We start from the raw sequence: 26946 nt of genomic DNA, 5'->3' as shown, positions 1-26946 counted from the left end.
ATGCCCGCTGTGTCCTCCAGACACAGTGAAACACTGATCGTCGGACGGGACCTCTGTACAAGGTCCCGATCATGTGATCACTGATTGACCAATCAGTGATCACATGCAGAATAGTAAGCAATGATGTCACTTGTGACATCATTGCTTACTACGTGTGAAATCTGTGAATGATCACAGAGGTCACATGGTACAAGACTATTCACAACAGCCTTTTACCATGTGGCAAGCTGTGACCAATCACAGCTCACACAGTAGTTCTCAATGGCTGCAAGAATGCACACAGAGAGAAAGAGAAATGATTGCTTTTACACCCTATATGGGTGTAAAAGCAATCAGTGTAAAAAAAAAAAAAAAAAAAATCTTCATTACCCCCCACAAGTAGTACAGTGTCACCATACTGTACTGCTAGGGTGACAGTATGTAAAAAAAAAGTAAAAAATAAAAAATAATAATATAAAAAAATAAAATACAAATGTTAAAAAAAATGTTTAAAAATTATAATTTTTGGTTATAAACTAATTTGTATTTTTTTTTTTACTAAAAAGATAACGGAATAAATTTTGGCAAAGATTTATGATGAAATATTTTTTATTTGCAAAAATGTATAAAAAAAAACACTTTTTTTCAAAATTTTTGGACTTTTTCATTTAAATAGTAAAAAAAATAAAAATCCCAGTGGTGAATAAATACCACCAAAATAAAGCTTTATCTGTCTCAAAAAAATGGTAAAAAATTCATTTGGGTGCAGTGTTGCATGACCGCGCAATTGTCATTCAAAGTGTGAAAGCGCTGAAAGCTGAAAATTGCCCTGGTCATGAAGGGGGTGAAAGTGTCCGGTCTGGAAGTGGTTAAAACATGACTAAACACTAATGCAAAAAAAAGCTGAAAAACTCTGACGTTATACAGCTAAGGTTACCAGTCTTATCAAAACGCCACGTGTACATGAGGACTTAAGCAGACTAGTATGTTGCATTGACTTACACTTTATTTGTGCATTTTATATATGCCTGATTTCAGATTTTAGCTGCCTATAGACACTAGGTAGAAGGTGGACACGCAGGTATGGCCCAATGACCAAGAGGTGATTGTACTCAGGGGCAGACTGACCATTTGGAAACTCGGGCACGGCCCGAGGGCCCGGGGTCAGTAGGAGGCCCCATAAGATGCCCCTGGTACCTTTTTAATAGGTTTTTTTGAGTTTGGGCAAGGACACAGGGGCCCCATGATCCCCTATTGCCCAGGGGCCCCATGATTTGTCAGTCCGCCCTTGATTGTACCTATAGAGGGGGAAGATGCAGTGTGCTGCACCGACCAAAAAACAGACAGGACAGATAGGGTGCAACCTTAATTCAATGCATGCTAAAAGACGCACGAGACTGTGATCAAGATCAAGCCTATAGTCTGCAAGGTCTCACATGTTGGAAGAGCCCTATTGCTACGTCAGCTGGGGAGTGTTGAGCTTGAATTGCAAAATCCTAAAGCGTTTGGCTCACCTCAACTCTTATGAACAGCCAAAGTCCAAGATATGGTGTGGGGAAGGGAAGCCAACCCAACCAGAACAGCGTTCAAATCCATTTGTATTTCTGCTGTATTGCGTTATGCTATCTACACAATACAAATCAGCAGGTTAGCTTTATTGTTCTACCCCAGCCCTGAAGTAAGATTGTGTTCCTGAGAAACAGAGGGGAAAGTACTGAAGGTGATAATTGTGGGCCTAGAGCTGGCACATGTTCAGATTTCTGTGATAAATACACTAGAAAGTAATTTTACAGGTACAGTACTTATATAGCACCATCAAATTACACACACACATATATATATATATTACATTCATATCAGCCCCTAACCCTCAAGGGGTGTACAATCTAAGGCCCCTAATTCACATTCATACATACACATACTAGGGTCAATATGGACAGGAGCCAATTAGCCTACCAGCATGTTTTTGGAGTGTGGGAGGAAACCGGAGTACCCGGAGGAAACCCACACAGGCACAGGGAGAACATGCAAACTCCAGGTGGGTGGTGCCGTGGTTTGGATTTGAACCAATGACCCTAGTACTGCCAGGTGAAAGTGCTAACCATTTAGCCACATACACATGTACACATTTTATAACCACTCGTCATCCATCATATGTCCTGGATGGAACAGGTTACAGCCAGTAACAAACTATTCATGTAAAAGTGATCTGGCTGCCCAGAAAGCCCGCCCCCCCTTCAGTGCCCCAGAGAAGCCTGGACTGCTGTGAGCGGTCAGGGCAGCTTCCCACAGAGGAGATAGAGGAACATCCATTCCCCCATCTCCTCTGTGATAAATGAAGCTGGAAGCGACAAGGATTTCCTCACTTCTGGTTTGTCCGGTACAGCCAAGGAAATATCTGATCAAACATGATCTGTGTTTGTGCTTGCTTCGGCAGCACATATACGTACTAGAATTGGAATGATACAGAGAAGATTAGCTTGGCCCCTGCGCAAGGATAACATGCGTTGAAGCGTTTCATAAAAAAAAAAAAAACATGATCTGTATTTGATCAGATGCTTTGAAGGGCAGGGGAGGAATTGGGGATCTTTAGACCCCTGATGTCTCAAACAGTACTTGCCAGTGCCAAAAGATATCACACAGGGTCTTGTTCACCCCTTGTGATACCAATACAAGAAAAGAAAGAAAGAAAGAAAGAAAGAAAGAAAGAAAGAACAAGAGAGAGAGAGAAAGAAAGAGAGAAAGAAAGAGAGAAAGACAGAGAGAAAGAAAGAAAGAAAGAAAAAGAGAGAGAGAGAGAAAGAGAGAGAGAGAGATGGGGGGGAGAAAGAGAGAGAAAGAAAGAAAGAAAGAAAGAAAGAAAGAAAGAGAGAAGAAAAGAAAGAAAGAAAGAAAGAAAGAAAGAGAGAGAGAGGGAGAGAGAGAGAGGGGGAGGAGAAAGAGAGAGAAAGAAAGAGAGAGAGAGAAAGAAGGAAAGAAAGAAAGAAGGAAAGAAGGAAAGAAAAAAAGAAGGAAAGAAAGAAAGAAAGAGAGAGAGAGAGAAAGAAGGAAAGAAGGAAAGAAAAAGAAAGAAAGAAAGAAAGAACAAGAGAGAGAAAAAGAAAGAAAGAGAAAAAGAAAGAAGAGAGAGAGAGAGAGAGAAAGTGAGAGAAAGAAGGAAAGAAAGAAAGAAGGAAAGAAGGAAAGAAAGAAAGAAAGAAAGAAAGAAAGAAAGAAAGAAGGAAAGAAGGAAAAAAAGAAAGAAGGAAAGAAAGAAAGAAAGAAAGAAAGAACGAAAGAAAGAACAAGAGAGAGAAAGAAAGAGAGAAAAAAAGAAAGAGAGAGAGAGGGGGGGGAGAGAGAGAAAGAAAGAGAGAGAGAAAGAAGGAAAGAAAGAAAGAGAGAGAGAAAGAAAGAGAGAAAAAGAAAGAAAGAGAGAGAGAAAGAAAGAGAGAAAGAAAGAAAGAAAGGAGTAAAAAAATGTAAATAAAATAAATAAAAATAATTTTTAAAAAATGTAAAGCTCTCCCGCCCCCATGCTGTTGCTAAAATGCAAATGAACGTGCAAATCCAGCACGCATATGTAAATGGTGATTACACTACATGTGGGGTATCACTGCAAACTTTAGAGTGAGAGTAAAAATGATGGGGAGCACTCTAAACTGATAACCTGTAAAGGCTTTTAAAGCATTGCCTATGGACAATTTTAGGTTGCCATTTCACAGGCATGCGCAATGTTAAATCTTGACATGTTTGGCATCTATTTATCGACACAACCCATTTTTTTATATTTTACCAAGACATTGGGTATGATATGGTGTTTGTGCACACTAAAATTCATTCGACTGTATTTTTCCTGAAAATTTGATTAAAAGTAACTACGCAAGTAACTACGCATAACTACGCAAGTCAAGGATTATAAAAAAAATGCAACAATTATTTTGTTCTCCAGGGCCTCTGCTTTTAGAAAATATATAGTGTTTGATTTTAACACATGCAAACTGTTAATATTGCTTTTGGACAGCAAGCGGTTAACAAAGCAGATGTATGGCCATGGTCTGTCACTTATTACACTCTGGGACGATTTCCCATACTTTCCTGTTCAGGTTAGCAGGACACCCAAGTGAGGGAGATTTCTACTCCTCTTTTTTATATTTTGAATAACAGAATACCTCTAAGCTGGAACTATATCCATCGAATGATCTGCACAGGAGGGAGACAGTTTATTAAATGAAACACAGAATACATAATGAAATTTGCAAGCCAGAGTTTAAGCCAACCAACCCTGACCAAAATATTCAGCATGTAACTGCTGCTTCTTCCAAATATGAAACGGAGGGTGAAAGAGGTGAGAGAACCCCGCTGGATTCACGAAACGCTTTAACCTTCTGCTTTTTTCCTAAGATACAGAAATCACATCATACTGTGTGTGCATCAAGCACGGCAGAGATTATTAGATGTTGTCATACATTAGAATTAAACACTATATAATTTACAGCCATAGGTCAGCACAAGATAAATGAATGTTATGTGCCAGGTATGGCTCCAGTCACTCCAAGACTGAGCCAATCAACTGCATGACCACAGAACACAAAAACATAGTTAAACTGAAAATCTTAGGATAGGAAACTAGTTGTGTTAAAGCAGAATTTAAAAACATTTTTATACATCTCTGGGATACAGCAATGTTTTCCTTTGGTTTATACCTTAAACCAGCTAAGCTCTCACCCCTTTACACCCCCTATGTTACTTTGTATCTCTCTATCTTTGTCCTGATCAATGTTTATAAACGATGTTACTTTGTATCTCTCTATCTACCGCCTGATCAATGTTTATAAACAATGTCACTTTGTATCTCTCTATCTCCCATCTGATCAATGTTTATAAGCAATGTTACTTTGTATCTCTCTTTATCCTGATCAATGTTTATAAACAATGTAAATTTGTATCTCTCTATCTCCCGTCTGATCAATATTTATAAAAATTTTTACTTTGTATCTCTCTGTCTCCCGTCTGATCAATGTTTATAAACAATGTTACTTTGTATCTCTCTTTGTCCTGATCGATGTTTATAAACAATGTTACTTTGTATCTCTCTATCTCCCGTCTGATCTATGTTTATAAACAATGTTACTTTGTATCTCTCTATCTCCCGTCTGATCGATGTTTATAAACAATATTACTTTGTATCTCTCTATCTCCCGTCTGATCGATGTTTATAAACAATATTACTTTGTATCTCTCTATCTCCCGTCTGATCGATGCTTATAAACAATGTTACTTTGTATCTCTCTATCTCCCGTCTGATCAATGTTTATATACAATGTTACTTTGTATCTCTCTATCTCCCATCTGATCAATGTTTATAAACAATGTTACTTTGTATCTCTCTATCTCCAGTCTGATCGATGCTTATAAACAATGTTACTTTGTATCTCTCTATCTCCCGTCTGATCGATGTTTATAAACAATATTACTTTGTATCTCTCTATCTCCTGTCTGATCGATGCTTATAAACAATGTTACTTTGTATCTCTCTATCTCCCGTCTGATCGATGCTTATAAACAATGTTACTTTGTATCTCTCTATCTCCCGTCTGATCAATGTTTATATACAATGTTACTTTGTATCTCTCTATCTCCCGCCTGATCAATGTTTATAAACAATGTTACTTTGTATCTCTCTATCTCCCGTCTGATCAATGTTTATAAGCAATGTTACTTTGTATCTCTCTTTGTCCTGATCAATGTTTATAAACAATGTAAATTTGTATCTCTCTATCTCCCGTCAGATCAATATTTATAAACAATTTTACTTTGTATCTCTCTTTGTCCTGATCAATGTTTATAAACAATGTTACTTTGTATCTCTCTATCTCCCGTCTGATCGATGTTTATAAACAATGTTCCTTTGTATCTCTCTATCTCCCGTCTGATCGATGTTTATAAACAATGTTACTTTGTATCTCTCTATCTCCAGTCTGATCGATGCTTATAAACAATGTTACTTTGTATCTCTCTATCTCCCGTCTGATCGATGTTTATAAACAATATTACTTTGTATCTCTCTATCTCCTGTCTGATCAATGTTTATATACAATGTTACTTTGTATCTCTCGATCTCCTATCTGATCAATGTTTATAAACACAGTGGCTAAATGGTTAGCACTTCCACTTGGCAGTACTAGGGTCATTAGTTCAAATCCCAGCCACGGCACCACCTGCCCGGAGTTTGCATGTTCTCCCTGTGCTTGCGTGGGTTTCCTCTGGGTACTCTGGTTTCCTCCTACACACCAAAGACATGCTGGTAGGTGAATTGGATCATGTCTAAATTGTCCCATGAATGTGAGTTAGGGACCTTAGATTGTACACCCCTTGAGGGTTAGGGACTGATGTGAATGTACAATATATATGTAAAGTGTTGTGTAAATTGATGGCGCTATATAAGTACCTGAAATAAATAAACAATGTTACTTTGTATCTCTCTATCTTTGTCCTGATCAGTGTTTATAAACAAAGTTACTTTGTGTCTCTCTAACTCCCGTCTGATCGATGTTTATAAACAATGTTACTTTGTATCTCTCTAACTTTGTCCTGATCAATGATTATAAACAAAGTTACTTTGTATCTCTTTATCTCCCGGCTGATCAATTTTTATAAATAATGTTACTTTGTATCTCTGTATCTCCTATCTAATCAATGTTTATAAACAATGTTACTTTGTATCTCTCCATCTCCCGTCTGATCAATGTTTATAAACAATGTTACTTTGTATCTCTCCATCTCCCGTCTGATCGATGTTTACAAACAATGTTACTTTGTATCTCTCTATCTCCTGTCTAATCAATGTTTATAAACAATGTTACTTTGTATCTCTCTAACTTTGTCCTGATCAATGTTTATAAACAATGTTACTTTGTATCGCTCTATCTTTGTCCTTTTCAGTGTTCATAAACAATGTTTCTTTATATCTCTCTATCTCCTGTCTGATCAATGTTTATAAACAATGTTACTTTCTATCTCTCTATTTTTGTCCTGATCATTGTTTAAAAACAATGTTACTTTGTATCTCTCTATCTTTGTCCTGATCAATGTTTCTAAACAATGTTACTTTGTATCTCTCTATCTTTGTCCTGATCAATGTTTCTAAACAATGTTACTCTGTATCTCTCTATCTCCCGTCTGATCAATGTTTATAAACAATGATACTTTTATCTCTCTATCTTTCGTCTGATCAATGATTATCAACAGTGTTACTTTGTATCTCTCTATCTCCCATCTGATCGATGTTTATAAACAATGTTACTTTGTATCTCTCTATGTCCCATCTGATCGATGTTTATAAACAATGTTACTTTGTATCTCTCTATCTCCCGTCTGATCGATGTTTATAAACAATGTTACTTTGTATCTCTCTATCTCCCGCCTGATCAATGTTTATAAACAATGTTACTTTGTATCTCATCTTCTGTCTGATCAATGTTTTTAAACAATGTTATTTTGCATCTCTCTAGCTCTCCTCTGATCAATGTTTATAAGAAATGTTAGTTTGTATCTCATCTTCTGTCTGAACAATGTTTATAAACACTGTGTCAGGTGGTCTTTTTTGACAGCTGCAGCTTTTACACAGGAATTTACCAGATCATATGATTTCTGACAGGATCAACGGATAATTTTTGCACTTCCAAAACAAATATATCCATGAAAAGAGTTTTGTTATATCTAACAGCCCACAAGGTGGGAACTAGAGAAGATCATTGTATGGATTTACATATATTTTAACCTATTCCTGCTGGTCATACACCTGTACACTATATTGCCAAAAGTATTGGGATGCCTGCTTTTACACGCACATGAACTTTAACCACTTGCCCTCCAGAGGATTTACCCCCTTTCTGACCAGGCCATTATTTCCGATACGGCGCTACGTTACTTTAACTGGAAATTATGCAGTCATGCAACGCTGGACTCAAATAAAATTTGTGGGTTTTTTTTCCACAAATAGAACTTTCTTTTGGTGATATTTGATCGCCTGTGCATTTTTTTGTTATAAAACATGCCCAGTAAAAAAATTTTAAAAATCAAATTTCGGCATAAATTTAGGCCATGTGACATGTCTTTGCAAAAAAAAAATCCCAATACGTGTAAATTAATTGGTTTACATGAACTTTATAGCATTTACAAATGGCGGAATATATACTGGAATTTTTTTTACATTTTTTTATACTAATAATGGTGGTGATCAGTGACATATAGCGGGACTGTGGTGGGCATTCTGACACTGGGGAAAACTGACTAACTGTCATTGACATTCCCAGTGACACCAATACAGTGATCAGTGCTAATAAAAAGCACTGACACTGTACTAATGACACTGGGCAGGAAGGGGTTAACATCTGGGGTGATCAAAGGGTTAACTGTGTGCTGTGTGTGTGTGTTTTCCACTGTAAGCACACTGCTTTGTATGGCTCTGCTATGCAGAGGCATACAAAGTAGTGTGCAGGAGCTGACAGGGGAGAGATCTGTATTTTTTACTTACAGGTCTCTCCCCAGTCTGTGATACTTAGTGATCACCGGGTGCCAGTGTGGAATCACCAGCCAGGACCCAGTGATTGATAGCCGAGTCCACCAATGGCAGCATGGGTAGGACCCACGCCCCCTACCCGGAAATGCAAAATCACGTATATATACATGGTTTTGCGCACCCCTGCCACCCTGTAGCAGTATTTTTGCTATTGGGCAGAGGGGAAGTGGTTAATGGCATCCCAGTCTTAGTCCGTAGGGTTCAATATTGAGTTGGCCCCGCCCTTTGCAGCTATAACAGCTTCAACTCTTCTGGGAAGGCCGTCCACAAGGTTTAGGAGGGTGTCTATGGGAAGGTTTTACCATTCTTCCAGAAGCACATTTGTGAGGTCAGGTACTGATGTCAGAGAAGAAGGCCTGGCTCGCAGTCTCCGCTCTAATTCATCCCAAAGGTGTTCTGTCAGGTTGAGGCCAGGACTCACTACAAGACCTTGCTTTGAGCACTGGTGTGTAGCCATGTTGTCCCAGGAAGGGGCCATCCCCAAACTGTTCCCACAAAGTTGGGAGCATGAAATTGTCCAAAATGTCTTGGTATGCTGATGGCTTAAGAGTTCCCTTCACTGGAACTAGGGGGCCAAGCCCAACCCCTGAAAAACAACCCCACATCATAATCCCCCCTCCACCAAACTTTACACTTGGCACAATGCAGTCAGGCAAGTACCGTTCTCCTGGCCACCGCTAAACCCAGACATGTCCATTGGATTGCTAGACAGAAAAGCGTGATTGGTCACTCCAGAGAACACGTCTCCACTGCTCTAGAGTCCAGTGGCGGCTTGCTTTACACCACTGCATCTGACACTTTGCATTGCACTTGGTGATGTAAGGCTTGGATGCAGCTGCTCGGCCATGGAAACCCATTCCATGTAGCTCTCTACACACTGTTGTTGTGCTAATCTGAAGGCCACATGAAGTTTGGAGGTCTTTAGCTATTGACTCTGCAGACAGTTGGTGACTTCTGCGCACTGTGCGCTTCAGCATGCACTGACCCCGCTCTGTCATGTGACGTGGCCTACCACTTGGTGGCTGAGTTGCTGTTGTTCCCAATTGCTTCCACTTTGTTATAATACCACTAACAGTTGAGCGTGGAATAATTAGTAGCCAGGAAATGTCATGGATGGACTTATTGCACAGGTGACAACTAGAGATGAGCGAATCGAACCAGGCGAACCGGAATTCGATACGAATTTCAGGAAAAATTCGATTGACGTCGAATCCGAATATTTGCCTACTTCGGGTGCGCGAATCGGATTTTTCCCGATCAGCCGGCAAAAGTGTCCCTGCAGAGAGCTCCGCTATTTCTGACAGTTCTCTGACAGAAGGAACACATGTACAGCGGTTGAAACATTGTATCTATTAGTTTCCATTTAGGATACAGATGTTTCAACCGCTGTACATGTGAAGAAGCTGTCAGAGAACTGTCAGAAATAGAGGAACTCTGCACATACACTTTTTGCCGGTTTGGAATTCTTATTTTCATCCTACTTCTTCTTCTTCTTCTACTTCTTCATCCTCATCCTCAGAAGACGAAGAAGAGGATGAGGATGAGGATGATGAAGAAGAAGAAGAAGAAGAAGAAGAAGTAGGATGAAAATAAGAATAATTCCAAGCCGGCAAAAAGTGTATGTGCAGAGTTCCTCTATTCTGCAGATACACTTAGAGGTGCTCTGCAGATACACTTAGAGGAGCTCTGCACATACACTTTTTGCCGGCTTGGAATTAATCTTATTTTCATCCTACTTCTTCTTCTTCTTCTTCTTCATCCTCATCCTCAGAAGAAGAAGAAGAAGAGGATGAGGATGAAGAAGAAGAAGAAGAAGAAGAAGAAGTAGGATGAAAATAAGAATAATTCCAAGCCGGCAAAAAGTGTATCTGCAGAGCTCCTCTAAGTGTATCTGCAGAATGTCATTTATGGAAACAAATAGATACAATGTTTCAACCGCTGTATGGAGTGAATGTCCCAGAACTGTCAGAAATAGACTATTTATGACAGTTCTGGGACATTCCCTCCATACAGCGGTTGAAACATTGTATCTATTTGTTTCCATAAATGGATCCATTTATGGAAACAAATAGATACAATGTTTCAACCGCTGTATGGAGTGAATGTCCCAGAACTGTCAGAAATAGACTATTTATGACAGTTCTGGGACATTCCCTCCATACAGCGGTTGAAACCGCTGTATGGAGGGAATGTCCCACAACTGTCAGAAATAGACTATTTCTGACAGTTCTGGGACATTCACTCCATACATGTCCCAGAACTGTCAGAAATAGACTATTTCTGACAGTTCTGGGACATTCCCTCCATACAGCGGTTGAAACCGCTGTATGGAGTGAATATCACAGAACTGTCAGAAATAGACAGAAACTGTCACAGAACTGTCCTTCTTCTCATCCTTCTCCTTCTTCTCATCCTTCTTCTCATCCTTCTTCTCATCCTTCTTCTCATCCTTCTTCTCATCCTTCTCCTTCTCCTTCTTCTCATCCTTCTCCTTCTTCTCATCCTTCTCCTTCTCCTCCTCCTCCTTCTCCTTCTTCTCATCCTTCTCCTTTTTCTCATCCTTCTCCTTCTCCTTCTTCTCATCCTCCTCCTTCTCCTTCCTCATTTCCAAGGGCATTTAAATTAAAGGTACAGTGTTCTGCACTAATTTAAAGGCTCTCTGAAGCCTAGAAACCCTTTTTATAAGTTAACTTCGTAGCGAATTAATTCGCATCGAATCGAATTTCTTCCTGGAATTCGCCGAATCAGCCGAATCGAATTTTTGAAAAATTCGCTCATCTCTAGTGACAACCTATCACGGGACCACGCTTGAAGTCACTGAGCTCCTGAGAGCGACCCATTCTTTCACAAATGTTTGTAGAAGCAATCTGCATGCCTAGGGGCTTGATGTTATACACCTGTGGCTATGGAGGTGATTAGAACCCCTGAATCCAATGATTTGGAGGGCTGGCCCAATACTTTTGGCAATACAGTGTATGTAGCCCCTGGGCAGATGGGCTTTAATAACTGAGATGTCACAGGCATCTTCTGATGCATACTTGCAATTGGAAGTTTCCAGTTATGTGAACCCTGACAGCTAATCACAGCAGTCACAAGATTTGAAAGCCCACCTCCTCCTCCTCCTGGCATTTAGATCCTCTTAAAGAGCCAAAGGTGGTGGTGGTAAGGACTTAAATAATATGTAATAGAGTTGAGGAGAGGGGCAGGTGTTTCAAGTCCAAATTGTCTCTCATGATCACTGCCCTGAATTGGATGTTTATGTATAGTACCGGGTTCCTGAATCCATCCTTAACTGTTACCAATATATACAGTACTGCATGTCTGATGTATAGCCTATCACGGTACAATTTTTTGAAAACATCCCCTACATGGTGGTGTAACCTATGTGTCAGTGCTGCTCATGTACTAGACCAAGTGTCATTACATTTACAGCACTATACATTTATGACCGGTCATGACGTCTGTTTTTAACTACATTGGTTTTAGGTCATACTTTTTTGTATTGTCTCATCTTGTGATGGCTAACTGAGGTATTTACCTAAATGTCTATATATGCAATTTTTGTAATAAAGCATACATTTTTGGGAAATTTTTGGGTATCGCCTTCTGTTCATGATGTAACCGCTTTTTCTGTGAATCCCTTTTCACACACCCCTTTTTGATGTATGGTTTTTGGTTACTTGGCAGATAATATACGTTCAGCGATACATTACATTTATGGTGATTCTTGCCCCTTTTTTGTTACTGGGTGTATTCTCTTCCCTTCCCCCAGTCCCTGAGTGCCCCCTGTAACTTGCCTTATATAGGGCATTCTTTGGCTGTACCTAATGGGCTGATGGGTCAGGCTTACTAGACAGTCACTATAATGCACAATGATTTTATATATATATATATATATATATATATATATATATATATGTGTGTGTGTGTGTGTGTGTGTGTGTGTGTATATATATATATATATATATATATACACACACACACATATATATATATATATATATTTGCTTCAATATGTATATTATATGGTTAGCACTTCCGCCTGGCAGTACTAGGGTCATTGGTTTATATCCCAACCATGGCACCTCCTGCCTGGAGTTTGCATGTTCTCCCTGTGCCAGCGTGGGTTTCCTCCGGGTACTCTGGTTTCATCCCACACTCCAAAGACATGCTGGTAGGTTAATTGGATCCTGTCTAAATTGGCCCTAGTATGTGTTTGTATGAATGTGAGTTAGGGACATTACACTGTATGTCCCTTGAGGGTTAGGGAGTGATGTGAATGTACAATATATATGTAAAGCACTGTTTAAATAGATGGCGCTATATAAGTACCTGAAATAAATAAAAAATAATATTAAATAATACCTAGATGGGGACAAATACAAATGGGGAAGCTTAAAGTGGAACTGCAACTGCCATGTCTCCATGCTTTATTATGCTGGTAAATCATTTTGAAAAACACCTCCTGGCATTTCTGGCAGTGGCCATCTTCAGCAAGGGCAGATGATTCATGTAGCAGTTATCTTTAACAAACTCGTGCAGACTCCACCTCCCCAACTTCTCCAAAATCCGCACGTTCCTAACTCCAGCAACCACTAAACAGCTCATCCACTCCCTCATCATATCACGACTCGACTACTGCAACTCCCTCCTCACTGGCCTGCCTCGCCTCTGGCTATCCCCGCTTCAGTCGATCCTGAATACGGCTGCCAGACTCATTCACCTTTCCAACCGCTCCGTCTCCGCCACCCCCCTCTGCCAATCCCTCCACTGGCTTCCGATTGCACAACGGATCAAATTCAAAATCCTAACACTGACGTACAAAGCTGTCCACCATACTGCCCCGAACTACATCACTGACCTAATATCCAAGTACCGCCCAGCACACACACTCCGCTCCTCACAAGATCTCCTTCTCTCTAGTTCCCTGGTCTCCTCCTCCCATGCCCGCCTCCAGGACCTCTCCAGGGTGTCACCCATCCTCTGGAACTCCCTGCCCCAACCCATCAGATTATCACCTACTCTCCTCTCCTTTAGGCGCACCCTGAAAACCCATCTCTTCAGGGAAGCCTACCCCACCCCCTGCTAACTTGCCGACCTCCTGCACTCTTCCTACCACTCCATCCCCCACATCTTTCTCCTCCTGTGCCACTATCCCCTCCCTCCTAGATTGTAAGCTCGAAAGAGCAGGGCCCTCGAACCCCTCGTGTATCGCATTGTATTGGTATTGTTCTGTCACATGTTCTGTCCCCCTTTTGTAATGTACAGCGCTGAGCGAACTATTGGCGCTTTATAAATACTGTATAATAATAATAATCTGTCCTTAGCTCAGGCATTGGCTGAGGTGAGAACCCTCCCCTTCTGAAGACTCCTGGGATGTATGAAATCATTTGCCTAGGCATGAAAACCAGGAAGTAAATGAAGGAATGCACAAATAAAAGGTTAAAACAAGTAAACCTGATATACTTTCCTATCTATTTACTAATGCTAGCAGCATAAGGATTAGTAGATTGAGAGAGTGAAGTTCTGCTTTTAGCAATGGAGGCAGTCCACACATAGAAAGATATCCCATGTTGTTTAATTGGCATTTCATATCAATATTATTATTATTATTATACAGGATTTATATAGCACCAATAGTTTGCTCAGCGCTTTACAATATAAAGGGAGACAATACAGCAACAATACAGTTCAATACAAGAGGGATAGGAGGGCCTGATCCTTGGAGCTTACAATCTAAGAGATTATTATACAGGATTTATATAGCGCCAATAGTTTGCTCAGCGCTTTACAATATAAAGGGAGACAATACAGCAACAATACAGTTCAATACAAGAGGGATAGGAGGCCCTGCTCCTGGGAGCTTACAATCTAATATAGCTATCACAATGTTTTATGGATATTTAACATAATTAAAAAATAGCTTTTATTGAATTCTAAAATCCAAGAATGCAAGGTTTATGTTGTGCCTTAAAAATTCAGGTTCTTATCTCTTTCTTCTTGATACACAGGTACCTTATATACCTATAGCACATAAAGCACCAATAATGTCCACAATGGCCTTTGCTAGTGCATATTCTATGATGGAAATGCAGAAACTAAAAATACAGACTGGCAATGAATTAAACAGTACAGAAAATAAGACATTTACAGGTTCCTTTAATCTCCCTCGCACAAAACCATACATATTAGAGGCAAAGGGAAGGGGGCAGGGCTGTCACCAGCTGCAGTGGCTCCTACCTTCACAGTACTTAACCTCCCCCACATAAACTCCTCATTAGAATCCATCGCCCAGCTGCAAGCCTGCAGCCTGAAATACATCGCACCAATGCAAGCATGTCACTGTTTGAGAGCTAAGGGATGTATAAAAAGCAGCATCTGTTCAGAAGCTCCACACGCAGACCCTGGCAATAATGTCATTACCCTTTAAAAATCCAAAATTCCTCAAACACCAGCCATTGAATGGTTAGGAATATTGCACAGGGCCAACCTCTCCTCTTTTCAGACAGAATGACATTCTGCAGCCTGGGCAAGGTGTCTTATATCACAGACTGATCTCCTTGTGAGGCAGGAGGATGTCTGGTGGGTAGGGCGGGGGCGGGGGGGACTTACTGGCTCTCTTAGGTTGCAGACAGCGGATATTATGGTCATATCCTGGGAGAATCAGCAGAATCCATAAAAGAGGAGAGTAACTGTATATAATATATGGCTAAGGCACTTCAAAAAAAAGTGGCAGCAAGGCGGACATAAAAGCAATTCAATGATAGAGTGCAGTAAAAGTGAACAACAATCTCTTTACTAAATAGAACAGTTACAGAGCATTGTAGGAGGTAAAACACTGAAAGTACACAGCATTATGCCAGAGAAAAGAGCAAACTGAGACATTTCTATGTAGCAGTAACACTGACAGAACTGTATACAAACAGCACAGCTATAGTACAACATACTACCTTTCAATAAACACAGAGATCTGAGATGAAGACAGAGATCAGGGTGTAGGACATTAGAAGACAGTCAGATATCAGGGTGTAGGACATCAGAAGACAGTCAGAGATCAGGGTGTAGGAGATCAGAAGATAGATCAGGGTGTAGGACATCAGGAGACAGTCAGAGATCAGGGTGTAGGTGATCAGAAGACAGTCAGGGATCAGGGTGTAGGAGATCAGAAGACAGATCAGGGTGTAGGAGATCAGGAGACAGTCAGAGATCAGGGTGTAGGAGATCAGAAGATAGATCAGGCTGTAGGACCAAAGGAGACAGTCAGAGATCAGGGTGTAGGAGATCAGAAGACAGTCAGGGATCAGGGTGTAGGAGATCAGAAGACAGATCAGGGTGTAGGACATTAGAAGACAGTCAGATATCAGGGTGTAGGAGATCAGAAGATAGATCAGGGTGTAAGTCATCAGAAGACAGTCAGAGATCAGGTGAAGGAGATCAAAAGATAGATCAGGGTGTAAGTCATCAAAAGACAGTCAGGGATCAGGGTGTAAGTCATCAGAAGACAGTAAGAGATCAGGTGTAGGAGATCAGAAGATAGATCAGGGTGAAAGTCGTCAGAAGATAGTCAGAGATTAGGGTGTAGGAGATCAGAAGACAGTCAGATATCAGAATGTGGGAGATCAGAAGACAGTCATATATCAGGCTGTAGGACATCAGAAGACAGTCAGAGATCAGGGTGTAGGAGATCAGAAGACAGATCAGAGTGTAAGACATCAGAAGACAGTCAGAGACCAGGGTGTAGGACATCAGAAGACAGTCACAGACCAGGGTGTAGGACATCAGAAGACAGTCACAGACCAGGGTGTAGGACATCGGAAGACAGTCAGAGATCAGGGGGTAGGAGATCAGAAGACAGTCAGGGATCAGGGTGTAGGAGATCAGAAGACAGATCAGGGTGTAGGACCTCAGGAGACAGTCAGAGATCAGGGTGTAGGAGATCAGAAGATAGATCAGGGTGTAAGTCATCAGAAGACAGTCAGGAATCAGGGTGTAGGAGATCAGAAGATAGATCAAGGTGAAAGTCATCAGACGACAGTCAGAGATTAGGGTGTAGGAGATCAGAAAACAGTCAGATATCAGAATGTGGGAGATCAGAAGACAGTCATATATCAGGTTGTATGACATCAGAAGATAGTCAGAGATCAGGGTGTAGGAGATCAGAAGACAGATCAGAGTGTAAGACATCAGAAGACAGTCAGAGACCAGGGTGTAGGACATCAGAAGACAGTCACAGACCAGGTGTATGACATCAGAAGACAGTCAGAGATCAGGGGTAGGACATCAGAAGACTGATCAGAATGTAGGACATTAGAAGACAGTCAGATCAGGGTGTAGGAGATCAGAAGACAGATCAGAATGTAGGACATGAGAAGACAGTCATATCAGGGTGTATGGCATCAGAAGACAGCCAGAGATCAGGGTGTAAGACATCAGAAGACAGTCAGAAATCAAGGGTGTAGGACATCAGAAGACAGCCAGAGATCAGGGAGTAGGACATCAGAAGACAGTCAGAGATCAGAGAGTGGTACACCAGAGAAATGTCAGAGATCAGGGTGTAAGACACCAGAAGACAGTCATAGATCAGGGTGTAGGGCACCAGAAGACAGTCAGAAATCAGGGTGTAAGACATCAGAAGACAATCAGTGATTAGGCTGTAGAACATCAGAAGACAGTCAGAAATCAGGGTGTAGGGCACCAGGAGACAGAGATTGGGGGTAGGACATAAGAAGACAATTGGAAATCAGCGTGTAGGGCACAAAAAGACAGTCACAGATCAGGGTGTAGGACATCAAAAGACAGTCAGAAATCAAGAGTATAGGACATCAGAAGACAGTCACAAATCAGGACATCAAGACAAATGGTCACAGAGCTGAAAGCTGTAATGTTTATAGATGACAAAGGTAGAGAAGTGTGATAAAAACAGTGTCCAGTCAATAATGGGCAATAACATCAACACAGCTAAGAAAACTGCCAGAGAACACCAGTAAAGTTGTCATGCTGTAAAAGGGGAAGCAGAAGCCCTGTAGAATAAGAGCCAACACATACACTGCCCCAGGGGCCAAAACTAGGACTTAGTGTACTAACCAGGGGCACCGGATAGGAGAACAGAGTCTGCTCAGGAGCATGCACCAACACTGCCAGTCAATGGGGGATACAAGACACAGAAGATATAGTATTGCAAGTGCTAAAGTATGGTAGACTATAGAGTCTGAGAGCTACAAAGCAGGAGACAGAGGGAGCTGAATGACAGCTGGGTGCAACTGAGAGCTCTCTGTACAGTCACTGCACCAGGGAGAGCTCTCTGTACAGTCACCGCACTGGCAACAGCTCCCAGCACAGCCACTGGACCAGGGACATCTCTCAGCACAGACACTGCACCAGGGACATCTCTCAGCACAGACACTGCACCGAGGACAGCTCACAGTACAGTCACTGCAGTTCAGCACCTGAGACAGCTCTCACTACAGTTACTGCAGTTCAGGACCAGAGACATCTCCCAGTACAGTCACTGTACCAGGGACAACTCCCAGAAAAGTCACTACACCAGGGACAGCACCCAGCACAGTCCCTACACCAGGGACAGCTCCCAGCACAGTCACTACACCATGAACAGCTCCCAGCACAGTCACTACACCAGGGACAGCACCCAGCACAGTCACTACACCATGAACAGCTCCCAGCACAGTCACTACACCATGGACAGCTCCCAGCACAGTCACTACACCATGGACAGCTCCCAGCACAGTCACTACACCATGGACAGCTCCCAGCACAGTCACTACACCAGGGACAGCACCCAGCACAGTCACTACACCATGAACAGCTCCCAGCACAGTCACTACACCAGGGACAGCACCCAGCACAGTCACTACACCAGGGACAGCTCCCAGCACAGTCACTACACCATGAACAGCTCCCAGCACACTCACTACACCAGGGACAGCACCCAGCACAGTCACTACACCATGAACAGCTCCCAGCACAGTCACTACACCAGGGACAGCACCCAGCACAGTCACTACACCATGAACAGCTCCCAGCACAGTCACTACACCATGAACAGCTCCCAGCACAGTCACTACACCATGGACAGCTCCCAGCACAGTCACTACACCAGGGACAGCACCCAGCACAGTCACTACACCAGGGACAGCTCCCAGCACAGTCACTACACCAGGGACAGCTCCCAGCACAGTCACTACACCAGGGACAGCTTCCAGTAGTCACTACACCAGAGACAGCACCCAGCACAGTCACTACACCAGAGACAGCTCCCAGCACAGTCACTACACCAGAGACAGCTCCCAGCACAGTCACTACACCAGAGACAGCTCCCAGACAGTCACTACACCAGGGACAGCTCCCAGCACATTCACTACACCAGGGACAGCACCCAGCACAGTCACTACACCAGAGACAGCACCCAGCACAGTCACTACACCAGGGACAGCACCCAGCACAGTCACTACACCAGGGACAGCACCCAGCACAGTCACTACACCAGGGACAGCACCCAGCACAGTCACTACACCATGAACAGCTCCCAGCACAGTCACTACACCATGAACAGCTCCCAGCACAGTCACTACACCATGAACAGCTCCCAGCACAGTCACTACACCATGAACAGCACCCAGCACAGTCACTACACCAGGGACAGCACCCAGCACAGTCACTACACCATGAACAGCTCCCAGCACAGTCACTACACCATGAACAGCTCCCAGCACAGTCACTACACCATGGACAGCTCCCAGCACAGTCACTACACCAGGGACAGCACCCAGCACAGTCACTACACCAGGGACAGCTCCCAGCACAGTCACTACACCAGGGACAGCTTCCAGCAGTCACTACACCAGAGACAGCACCCAGCACAGTCACTACACCAGAGACAGCTCCCAGCACAGTCACTACACCAGAGACAGCTCCCAGCACAGTCACTACACCAGGGACAGCTCCCAGCACATTCACTACACCAGAGACAGCACCCAGCACAGTCACTACACCAGAGACAGCACCCAGCACAGTCACTACACCAGGGACAGCACCCAGCACAGTCACTACACCAGGGACAGCACCCAGCACAGTCACTACACCAGGGACAGTACCCAGCACAGTCACTACACCAGGGACAGTACCCAGCACAGTCACTACACCAGGGACAGCACCCCAGCACAGCCACAGCACCAGAGACAGCTCATAGTACTGTCACTGTAGTTCAGGACCAGGGACAGCTCAGTACAGCTACACTACAGATCACCACCTGGGACAGCGACTACTACAGTTACTGCAGATCAGGACCAGGGACAGTTCCCAGTACAGTCACTGCACCAGGACAGTTCACAGTACAAACACTACAGATCACGCCAAGGACAGCCCCCAGCACAGTCATTGCAGCCTAGCATCAGGGAAGCTCCTAGTACAGTCACTGCAGTTAAGAACCACGGACAGCTCCCAGCACAGTCAATGCTGCTCAGCACCAGGGACAGCTCCCAGTACAGTCACTGCAGCCCAGCACGAGGGACAGCGCTGACCCAGCACTGTCAGTGAAGATCAGCACCAGGGACAGCTCCCACCACTAATAATGTAGTTCAGCTCCAGGGACAGCTCCCACCACTGATAATGTAGTTCAGCACCAGGGACAGCTCCCAGCACTGTCAATGTAGTTCAGCACCAGGGATAGCTCCCAGCACAATCACTGCAGCCCAGCACTAGGGACAGTTCTCAGTACAGTCACTGCAGATCAACACCGGGGAGAGTTACAAGCTCAGTCACTGCAGATCAGACCAGAGACAGCTCCCAGCACTGTCACAGCAGATCAGCACCAGGGTCAGCTCCCACCACTGTCAGTTTCAGCACCAGGGACAGCTCCCGGCACAATCACTGCAGCCCAGCACCGGGGAGAGCTCCCAGCACAGTCACAGCCCAGCACCGGGGAGAGCTCCCAGCACAGTCACTGCAGCCCAGCACCGGGGAGAGCTCCCAGCACAATCACTGCAGCCCAGCACCGGGGAGAGCTCCCAGCACAATCACTGCAGCCCAGCACCGGGGAGAGCTCCCAGCACAATCACTGCAGCCCAGCACCGGGGAGAGCTCCCAGCGCCCACACAATACCTGACCTGGCTGCCAAGCACGCCAAGCCCAGCTCCTGACATTGCAGCAAACGTTTGAGCCTACGCAGCCCATCATCCCCCCCAATGTGCAGCGTGTCTGGAAATCCAGAGCGATGAGGAGGAGATGTGCTGGAGGGACAGGAGGAGCCCTGCAGTGTAATCCCACTACTAGAAGGTGATTCAGCGAGGCCCATATTCCCAATAAGTGAAGGTTAATGGATCATTATCTTGCAGTATCACATCAGAAAACCAGAAATCAATGTAAATTCACTGCCAGCACCCTTACACTGCCGGTGCATGGTCTAAGCACCCTATCATCACAGCCCTGGGGATGTCATCTATTATCCTATGTAATCTCATATCATGATTTATTTTTACCATTGCAATATATTATTATACTCCATGATTAGCAGTGCATTATACATCGTAACCCAACATATCACAATACATTGCCATCCTGTATTCCCCTGCACAATGCATTGCCGGATCATTATCTGGACTGGCACACAACCATGACATTGTATTTCAAATAACACAGCTCCACATCCTCTATTCCCTAATGCCAGTTCATCATTTCCCTCCCCTAACCCCCCCCCCCCAGAAAAACCAGTGCGTGATTCCCAGCAACCCCCCACAGTAAGTGGACTCTTCCTTGAACCAACACCTTGCCAGGGCATTCCATCCAACACCCTGCATTGCAAGTGTGATATTCCCAGAACATGATTAGGATCTTCTACATAATCATTTACATTGTATTTACCAAGCCATCATACACACTCCATGCAGCTGATTTCTAGTACCTTAATTCCAGACCCCCCTTTCCAAAGACACTAGTGTATTGCTCTCCCTATATACAAACAGATTAAACATGCCAGCATCACTCCCTGATTCCCTTGTCATTGCATTACATTGTGGCTTTACCAAGATAGAGATCCAAAGAAATGCACATACAGTCCCTGCCCCTGCTATGAGATGACTGCCTGCACCCAAATGTTACAAAAAAGTCTTAGAAGCAATGTAACACACAACTACTTCATAACCCTGACACCCGACACCTCATTAATAGTACCCGACAATTACCGGATCCCGACAATTACCGGATCCCGACAATTACTTCTCCATATCACTACCCGACCACCCGACAATTACTTCTCCACATCACTACCCGACAATTACTTCTCCATATTAGTACCCGACCACCAGGCAATTACTTCTCCATATTACTACTCGACAATTACTTCTCCATATCACTACCCGACTGCCTGACAATTACTTCTCCATATCACTACCCGACAAATACTTCTCCATATCAGTACCCGACAGTTACTTCTCCATATCAGTACCCGACAATTACTTCTCCATATCAGTACCCGACCACCCGACAATTACTTCTCCATATCACTACCCGACAATTACTTCTCCATATCACTACCCGACAATTACTTCTCCATATCAGTACCCGACAGTTACTTCTCCATATCAGTACCCGACCACCAGACAATTACTTCTCAATATCATTGCCAGAGCACCCGACAATTACATTTCCATATCATTGCCCGACCACCAGACAGTGCATTGCAGTTTGCTTTTTGAATTGCAACACAGTCAGGATATAGACATGAACAGGGTTTAATTGTAATAAAAATGAATGAAATATTTCCCAATGTTACACACAGTATGTATTCTTCCCACATCACTACAGCAAAACTCACAAAAAGTGCAACATATACATTATATGACATTTCCACATTCTCCAAAGAATTACTGGGGGAGTCTCCCCTGTACCCCATATCACTGGAAGAGTCTCCCCTGTACCCCATACATTGGGGGAGTCTCCCCTGTACCCCATATCACTGGAAGAGTCTCCCCTGTACCCCATACACTGGGGGAGTATCCCCTGTACCCCATACACTGGGGGAGTATCCCCTGTACCCTATATCACTGAAAGAGTCTCCCCTGTACCCCATACCACTGGGGGAGTCTCCCCTATACCCCATATCAGTGAAAGAGTCTCCCCTGTACCCCATACCACTGGGGGAGTCTCCCCTGTACCCCATACCACTGGGGGAGTCTCCCCTGTACCCCATACCACTGGGGGAGTCTCCCCTGTACTTCACTTTCCTGGGTGAGTCTACCCTATACCCCATATCACTGGAGAAGTGTACCATGTACCCCAAATCACTGGTGGAGTCTGCCCTGTACCCCACATCACTGGGGGAGTCTACCCTGTACCCCACATCACTGGGGGAGTCTACCCTGTACCCCACATCACTGGGGGAGTCTACCCTGTGCCCCACATCAATGGGATAGTCCCCCCCCCCCCCACATAAACTTTGCCTTATTGCCTGTGTCTTGTTCTGTCACTGGAGTCTTCCTTCCACCTGGAATAGTAGGCCTATTCCCAGCACAAGTAATTTCTTCCCTTCACTGTGACTATATCAGATCCTCCTAGTACTCCTATTACTAGTGCCTACTTCCCAGTACCTCCCCCTCCCCAACCAGTACCTTCTTCCCAGTATCTTCCTATTACCAGTACCCCGTACTAATGCCTTCTTCCCAGTACCCCCCAAACCCCTTCCCACTACCTTTATATTTGCCCCTCTCTTATTTCCTTTGCAGGTGTCCCCACCTTACCTCCAGACTTGCCCCCTCCCCCTTTCCCCTTTCATCCAAATTTCCCCCATAACATCCAGACTTTTCCCCTCCCCCATTTTTTTCGGACTTGTCCTCTCCAAACCGGTGACCTTTTCCTCCAAACTTGCCCCTGAATACTCCCCTTTTTCAAGACCTGCCTCCTCCCCCACTAATCTCCAGACTTACTCTCCCCTCACCTCTAGACTTGCCCCAACCTTACCTCCAGTCTCTATCCCCTCCATTACCCCCAGACTTGCACCATCCCTCACCCCTATACCACCAGACTTACCTCCCCCCTTACCTGCAGAGTTTCCCCTCCTCTTCCTCCCCTTCCTTAGCCCAGATTTCCCCCTTAACTCCAAACTTGCCCTCTCCCCTCACCCCCAGACTTCCCTCTACCCTCACCCCAAGACTTGCCCTCTCCCCTCACCCCCAGACTTCCCTCTACCCTCACCCCAAGACTTGCCCTCTCCCCTCACCCCAGACCTCCCTCTCCCCTCACCCCCAGACTTGCCTCTTCCCCTCACCCCCAGACTTACCCCTCTCCACCCCTCCTCCTAGCCTCCAGACTTGTCCCCTCTCCTTTCCCCCAGCCTTGCTCCTTTCCTCTTTTACTACCAGACTTCCTCACCTACCTTACACCAAGACTTGCCCCTCTTCCCTTCCTTACCCCAAGTTTCTCCCCTCCCTTACCTCTGGACATGCCACCTTTTCTCACCCCCAAATCTCCCCTTACCCCCAGACTCACCCTTTCTCTCCCCTTTGCCCCCCAGTCGACCCCCTCCCCTCTCTTACCTCCAGGCTTGCCCCCTCCCCTTTACCTCCAGACTTGCCCCCTCCTCCCCAAGCCTGACCTCCTTACCTCTAGACTTTCCCTCCCTTACCTCCAGACTTGCACCCTTCATTGCCTCCAGACTTGACTCCTTCTCCCCTACCCCAGCCCCCCTTACCTCCAGACTTGTCCCCTCCTCCTTTCCCCTAGTCCTCCCCCCTTACCTCCAGACTCCCCCCCTTACCTCCAGACTTGCACCCCTCTTTGCCTCCTTCTCCTTTCCCCCAGCCCCCTTACTTCCAGACATGCCCCCCATACCCCCAGATTTGCATCCCCTTATCTATAGACTTGCACCCTCTTGCACTTCTCCAGTCTCTTCCCCCCCCCCACCCCCAGACTTGCCCCACCCCCTCCTTACCCTCAGACTTGCCCCCCACACCTCCAGATTTCCCCCAACCCCCTCCTTTCCCTCAGACTTGCCTCCAACTCCCCCACATCCAGACCTGCCCCCTCCCCCAGCCCTCCCTTACCTCCTGCCTTTCCCCCTCCAGCCTCCCTTACCCTCAGCCTTACCCCTTCCCCCAGCCCTTCTATACCACCAGACTTTCCCCTCCCTCCCCCAGCCTTACCCCCGTACCTCCTGTCTTGCCCCCTCCCCCATACCCCAGACTTTCCCCCTCCCCTGCACCCCCTTACCTCCAGACTTGGCCCATCTGCAGGACATGGATGACGGTCTGCCAGGCCCAGACGGAGAGTCTGCAGAGCCGTCGGGGGGGCCCGTAGTGCTGGTATTGGTGAGTGTTTCCCATCATGGGGGGCCCCCGGCCGCTGAGCCCCTGCACGGCCCCCAGCCCCCCTCCGGTGTAGTCCTGGGCGAACCATCTGAAGCTGAGGATCTGGACGAGGACTGAGGGGACGAGGACGAGGAGCAGGGTCAGGGCGCACGGCACGTAGTCCCTCCGCCGGTAATAGTCCGCCGCCAGCCACAGGTCGGTGCCCACGTCCCAGAAGAAGACTAGCAGGGCCAGCACGATCCACAGGCAGTCCAGCCAGGCCCGCTCCACGCCCGCCCCCGCCGGGCCCCCGGGGGCCCCTCTCCGGCTCAGCAGGGAGCGCAGGCAGGCGGAGCGGCAGCCCCAATAACAGGACGACGTGTGACAGCAATGACAGATATGGATGGAGCTGCTCCCCTCCTCCTCCTCCTCCCGCTCCACCCCGGCCCCGGGCTCCCGGAGCTGAGCGAAGCCGGAGCCCAACACACCGTCCGACTTGGCCGCCATCTTCCTTCACCCTCTCTCCGCTCCTCCTGGGGGGGACCGCCGGCTTCCGGACCGCTGACGTCACTTCCCCAGGGGGAGGGGTGAGGAGGTTGGGGGTTCAAAATGGCCTCCTTCCCTGGCATAGGGGACACCCCCCCATACTGAACCCCCCAACATAACCAATACATGATACATCCAGACTGGGACATAAGAGGTTAATGATGGGGCTGTATGATAGTATTCAGGTCCATCATTGTGTGCAAGAGGGAGAAAGGGGTTCAAAATGTCATCCCTCCCCGGGAGAGGGGTCCCCACCAACTATGAACACCCCAACATGACCAATACATGATCCATCCAGACTGGGACATAATGGTTTAATGATGGGGCTGTATGATAGGGATCAAATTTATCATTGTGTATAAAAGGGTAGAGGGGGGTTAAAATGTCCTCCCTTCCTGGGAGAGGGGTCCCCCCAACTATGAACACCCCAACATGACCAATACATGATCCATCCAGACTGGGACATAATGGTTTAATGATGGGGCTGTATGATAGGGATCAAATTTATCATTGTGTATAAAAGGGTAGAGGGGGGTTAAAATGTCCTCCCTTCCTGGGAGAGGGGTCCCCCCAACTATGAACACCCCAACATGACCAATACATGATCCATCCAGACTGGGACATAAGGGAATAATGATGGGGCTGTATGATAGGGATCAGGTTTATCATTGTAAATAAAAGGGTAGAGGTGGTTTAAAATGACCTCCCTCCCTGGCATAGGGGACACCCCCCCATACTGAACCCCCCAACATAACCAATACATGATACATCCAGACTGGGGAATAAGAGGTTAATGATGGGGCTGTATGATAGCATTCAGGTCCATCATTGTGTGCAAGAGGGAGAAAGGGGTTCAAAATGTCCTCCCTCCCTGGGAGAGGGGTCCCCCCTAACCATGAACACCTCAACATAACCAATACATGATCCATCCTGACTGGGAATTAAGGGGTTAATGATGGGGCTGTATGATAGGGATCAGGTTTATCATTGTGTATAAAAGGGTATAGGGGGGTTAAAATGGCCTCCCTCTCTGGGAGAGGGTTCCCCCCAAGCACAAACCCCAACATAGCCAATACATGATACATCCAGACTAGGGCATAAGGGGTTAATGATGGGGCGGTATGATAGGGATCAGGTTCATCATTGTGTGCAAGAAGGGGGTTCAAAATGGCCTCCCTCCCTGGGATAGTGGACTCCCCCTGAAACTGAACCCCCCAACATAACCAATACATGATACATCCAGACTAGGGCATAAGGGGTTAATGATGGGGCGGTATGATGGGGATCAGGTTTATCATTGTGTGCAAGAAGGGGGTTCAAAATGGCCTCCCTCCCTGGGATAGCGGACTCCCCCTAAAACTGAACCCCCCAACATAACCAATACATGATAAATCCAGACTAGGACATAAGGAGTTAATGATGGGGCTGTATGATAGGGTTTAGGTTCATCAGTGCGTGCAAGAGGGAGGAGGGAGTTCCAAATCGCCTCCATCCCTGGGATAAGGGACCCCCCCATGCTGAACCCCCCAACATAACCAATACATGATACATAGAAACTGGGAC

The 26946-nt window shown here is 45.3% G+C and overlaps 1 protein-coding gene and 1 non-coding gene across 2 annotated transcripts in view; one reads left to right on the top strand and one right to left on the bottom strand.

The window, feature by feature from the left end:
- The window catches only part of XKR6 (XK related 6), a 321793-nt gene extending 296449 nt beyond the window's left edge, over positions 1-25344 (bottom strand). Inside the window, exon 1 of the mRNA XM_089688752.1 lies at positions 24761-25344. Within this exon, the coding sequence (XP_089544878.1) occupies positions 24761-25344 (584 nt within the window). The remainder of the gene's footprint in view (positions 1-24760) is intronic.
- LOC149453070 (U6 spliceosomal RNA) lies at positions 2401-2511 on the top strand. The gene has a single exon (XR_016314740.1). It is a non-coding gene; the product is annotated as a U6 spliceosomal RNA (small nuclear RNA).
- Positions 25345-26946: the final 1602 nt, after the last annotated feature.

The sequence above is a fragment of the Staurois parvus genome, unplaced genomic scaffold (genome assembly GCF_062004578.1).
Source record: "Staurois parvus isolate SC_StPar_1 unplaced genomic scaffold, SC_StPar_1.0 ptg000453l, whole genome shotgun sequence".
NCBI classification, from domain to species: Eukaryota; Metazoa; Chordata; class Amphibia; order Anura; family Ranidae; genus Staurois; species Staurois parvus.
Note: the sequence above shows the minus strand (reverse complement) of the source record. Positions and strands in the feature narration are given on the sequence as shown.